We start from the raw sequence: 4,885 nt of genomic DNA on the forward strand, positions 1-4,885 counted from the left end.
GGGAGCTGAGCAGGGCCCCCGCGCCGGCCCCTACGAGCCCCGGCCTCCCGAGCTGCAGCCGCCGCCCCGCCCCCGAGAGACATGACTTCCAGGCCGCATTCCGACTGGATTCCCTACAGGTATGCGGGTAACGGCACCCACCTCTTCCGCGGGGGGCTCGGGCCAGCCCACCGCCCTCCAACGCTGAGGGTGGGGGCAGGGTCGAGGGCGCTGGGCCAGGGACGCCAGCACCCCCAACTCTGACCGAGGGCCTGCCGTGGACAGCCAGTGGGGCGCAGGGCTCCGATCCTCTCCCGGTCTATGTCGTTTTGGGGGCTCTGGTCATTCCTATTGAAACTTTGAGGGCCCCCGTGGGCTGGTCCTGCCTGTCCTATTCTACCTCCTTATCCGCAGGGTTGCTGGGAGGGCCCTGTGTGAGTCACTTAGGGTCACTGCACCATGTGGCCGCCTGGGCAGTGAGCGCACCCTGCTGTGAGCCCCTCCCAGGCCCAGCAGCCCGGCACATGCCTGTGTAGCGAGAGCGCGCACACACCCATACAGCCGCGCGCACGCACCTAGAGGATGTTCGGGCGTGGGGCCAAAGAGCCTGTGGCCGGTTCACACGCTCAAAGTGTGGATTTGTGCAGTTACTACAGGGCCGTTCATAGACACTTGCATACATATGTCTCTACACATAGGAATTCTTGGGCTCACACAGGCACATGCCTACACACCTGCGTGCCTACACATCCTGTGTGTGGAGAATACCGGACACCTACCACTACTCACACCTGCTACTGGGTATCTTTCAGAGACTCGATACATGTGCTTACAGGTATACACCTGGACACACACCAGCTGACCACACACAGAACTGCCTTCACATACACGCATGCACTCAAGAACCCAGGCACTCTCTCTGTTTCCAAACACCCAGGTCTGTCAAGGCTGGCTGGTGTTCTCACTGGTGGGAAGGTGGTAGAGGTGGTCTCCAGGGCCTTACCCAGGTGCAGACCTGTCCCCATCCACTCTACTGTTCTGCATTCTCAGGGAAAGGAGCCCATCGCCATGGCAGCACCAGATCCTTGGTTACCCATTGGCTCCTTGGTTGCCATGGGCTACAGGGCTGTCTCTAGGCCTCCGTGAGAGGCGTGTGTATAACAGGGTGCTGGACTGCTAAGGCCCACTGTGTCATTGCCCACCCAAGTGCACACGCCTGCCGTGGCAGGATCAGCCCCTCAGGACCTGCCTTGTAGCACAGCCTGTTCTGAGAAAGGAGTCTGATTACCAGTCACTGACACAGAATCATTCTGACAGTCTCGTCTGTGACTTTGTCCAGACAGCATCCCAAATGGAAACCAGCTGAAACCACCCGAGGCTTGTTAAAAGCAAATCTTTCTGCAAACAGGCCCTTGTCGCTGGCCTGGGAATTGAAGGTTTCTCGTGAAAATCGATGTTGCCTCTAATCGTAGCTCCTGTGGAGGTTTTAGGCTTTGAGGTTATTTCGTGTCCACCCCCTCCCCCCCACACACACACATACACACTCACCAATACACAAGTGGGCACACACGAGGCACCCACAGGGTCTTCTGCAGAAATGTGCAGTCACACCTCAGTGTCATCTGGTTCTCGGAAGAGCGGAAGAGCTGCTGCCCTGGACACACACCCAGGCTGGGACCAGCACGGGTAGAGTCTAGAGCATTCTGGCCTTTTTAGCACAAGTGGTTGAGGAACTCCTAGAAGACAGTGAAGTCCCATAGGCACTGTCCAGTGCCCCTTTTCCAGCTGTTCAGCAGAGGTGCCTGTGGGCCAGGCAGACTTCAGTGCTGAGAAGTACTTGTGTGGGGTCCAGATGGTAGGGTGGCACCACAGACTAGTAGCAGAGTGTGGGTGGCATGTTTAGGATCCAGCATCCTGGAGGCAGAGCTGGGCCTGGTCATGGCTCTAGGAAGCCTCTTCCAGGGACCTGGGGACCAAAGCAACTTGTGAAGAGAATACACCGTTCTTAGAGCAAACCTGCCTCAAACTGGGAAGGCTTCAGCTTGTTCCTGGAAGAGGAGACCCCAGGAGGGAGGATTGTCTCTGGGAAGTAATTGCCCTCCACCTAGTACCAGGACACTGGTGTGCTGCATGGAGTGATCTGGCACTTGCTAGGGCCCAGACCCAACCATACCTCCCAGTCTCTTCAGCCCACACTCAGCACAGAGCACAGAATCCTGCCACCCTGCAATCCTAGCCCTAGGAGCAGCTTGGCACCGCGTGGTCTTGCTTGCTTTCTCCGTTCCTCTGTCACCCTGCCTTCTTGTTTTGTTGCAGGGAGAGTGGGTGTTTAACTGGGGACAGGCTGTAGTCAGAAGTTGCTAGATGTCCCCTGCCCTGATGGTCTTTCTAGCTATGCAGTAAGCCTGAGAAACCATTGGACTTGGGGTGTAGACTTCCAAAATTGGGAGACCTAGCCTGAGAGGAGATTCAGATCGCCTCTTGTGTTAAGTGGGCTGCTGATTGCAGTCAAAGCTGCAGGGCTGGCTGCTCACAGAAACTGGGGCAGAAGACAGGAAAGGCATTTTACCTGCAGATGGGGGATGGGGACAGCATGTGTGCACGTGCTTTGACTGGTGTGAGGTTTTCCTAATGTCACGGCATGTCAGCTGGATCGTGGCTGGGTTTGGGGAGAGGGGACGACTGACTTCCTGTTAGCTCTGCCGGTGGGGGTTTCACTCCTCTGTGACAGGTGCACCTGGCATTTCCTGGGCCTAGCTCATTTTCTTTGAAGCAGTGATAGTTGGTGATAATCTTACGGGTAATTTTGGCTTAGTTTATACTGATCATGGGTTAATCTCACATTCTGACAGAAGGGAGGTATTTAGTGTATAAAGTTTTTAACAGTTGGGCTCATTTTGTCTTGGTTGGTTTTTTTGTTACTGCTGACAATTTCCACGTGTGCCAGTTTCTCTTTACCTGTATTCTTGAGTCGTATTAACTGTCCTGTGGGTGTGACTTCGCGACCTTTTAATAAGCCGTGTGTGGAGCTCTGAGTTAGGCAGTACTGCGGCCCACAGGCGTGCTGGAGGACTGTGCCGCATGGACGGTGCCTGCCCTGCCCCCGGCACTTTTGTCTGTGTGGTGTAAGGTCATGGCCTGGCAGTTCCCTTACCAGGTCATCATCTCCTTGAGAGCAGGGACCTCGTCCAGTTTCTGGCTGTCTCCGCAGCATAGACAAGATGCCCACGTCTTTGAATCGAAGCAGCATCCCCAGGAAGTGTTTAGGACTTCGTCGGCTTTCCTGGCCCCACTCCTGGGTTCTCAGCAAACCCGAGGGACACAGTCCTCTCCTATCACAACATGGCTTTAGGTCATAGAAAGAGAACTTCAGGCTGGAAGGGCCCTTTCAGGCCCTCTAGTTCCTTACTTGAGTGTTCCCTGCAGCGTCCCTGCCAAACAGCCTTCCTTGGCAGGGCTGTGGCTGTTGGGGAGGTCTCCGTGGGTGGAGCCTAAGCACATCTCTGGGTTCCCCCTGGCCCTCGTTGGGATCCTCCCACGCTGCCTCCTTTTGCTTTCTGGGACGCAGCATGACTACTGATTAAGCAAGGCTTCTGTCACTTAGTTCTGTCTCTAGGCTTAACCTCGGAGACGCCTGAATGCTCGGGCCCACCACTTCAGTCTTAACAGCTAATCCCCCGGTTGCCTTTTTGGTCTCTAGAGAGCACCAGCTATGGCTCATCTTCCCCACGGCGTGCCTGAGCATTAGAATCACCTGTCTCTTGCTTTAAGCGAGCGTGCCAGGTGGGTGTTGATTCTGGGGCATATTCCCTACAGTTCTGAATTACCAAGTGCTCCCAGCAGTTCTAATGTACTTCGTCAGTTTGGGGACCAGTGGGAGTCCTGAGAGGCTGGAACTCCTGTGAGCAGCGTGGTCCTGGCCTTCCTGGAGCTGCCCCTGTTCCCTCTGCGTTCCAAGCAGCTGCCAGGCAAGGAAAGTGACAGATCTGGGCTTGCCAGGGCTCTGGCACCGGGTGCAGACTTGCAGCCAGATGCCCAGGTGGCCTTTTCTCCCCATGGCCCACTTCTCTGATATCTCGGGTCCAGCAGGGGCAGGTCCCACTGGGACCGAGAGCAGGAAGGGTATGTGGCTGAGCCTTCCCCCATGGTTGTCCCTGTCCCTGGGCCTCTGGTTAGCACTGGTGGGCTGGCTGGAGCATATAAGGTGGAGTCGTCCCAGATGTGCTGTGTCTGGCTTTCCTGGCCCACAAATGTGCCCTGGGCCCTGGCCCCTGCTGTCAGCCATGGTTCACTCCCCAGGCACTTGCCAGATGCCTAGAGAGGTGAGTGGGTATAGAGGGATAGGCTGCCTGGGAGGTGCAGGGGCATGGATTGGTGAACCTCGTACACTGGGTTTCTCTGACCCTCATGAGCCAGTGACTGGGGCTGCTACTTTCCTGGGCCTCCTTGGTCCAGCAGGCTATGGTAACAAAGGAGCCACCAGGGTCAGCTGGAAGACCCATCCATCAGTGCCCTGTCTCCTGGCAGGGCTGCAGCTGGCAGCCTGGGCCTGGCAGTGGTTCCCTAATTGGAGCCAGAGTCATTAAAAAGTCATTACTATCTCTGCGTGGTTATCGTTTAGTGCAGCCTAGGTCAGTGCCCGTCAGAAAGAGGCAGGCTGGGGACGTTCTGGTGAGAAAGGAAGCCGCCCCAGGAATGGCGCTGCAGTGGAGATGAGGAGGCAGGGCCATCTGGGTGGGGGCGGAGAAGGAGCTGGGCCTGCCGAGGCAGCAGAGGAGCTGGGGTTCTGCTCTCTCTGGAGACAGCCCTCGCTGTTGTCATTGTTCCCACGGCATGCTGCTCTTTGCTAGGAGTTCTTTGTCACTCACCAGAGAGAGGGGCTGTGTGCTCAGGACACATGTGCTCA

General features: G+C 56.5%; 1 protein-coding gene across 3 annotated transcripts in view; it reads left to right on the forward strand.

Annotated features, from left to right (window-relative positions):
- The window catches only part of TUB (TUB bipartite transcription factor), a 100,444-nt gene that overhangs the window by 77,098 nt on the left and 18,461 nt on the right, over positions 1–4,885 (forward strand). Inside the window, exon 1 of one of the 3 annotated variants that reach the window (XM_006162888.3) lies at positions 18–119. The exons of the other annotated variants lie outside the window; for them this stretch is intronic. Within the exon in view, the coding sequence (XP_006162950.1) occupies positions 82–119 (38 nt within the window). The 5' untranslated portion in view covers positions 18–81. Of the gene's footprint in view, positions 1–17; positions 120–4,885 lie in introns of those variants that run through there. 3 annotated transcript variants of the gene reach the window in all.

Source organism: Tupaia chinensis, unplaced genomic scaffold, assembly GCF_000334495.1.
Source record: "Tupaia chinensis unplaced genomic scaffold, TupChi_1.0 Scaffold141165_1, whole genome shotgun sequence".
NCBI lineage: Eukaryota > Metazoa > Chordata > Mammalia > Scandentia > Tupaiidae > Tupaia > Tupaia belangeri.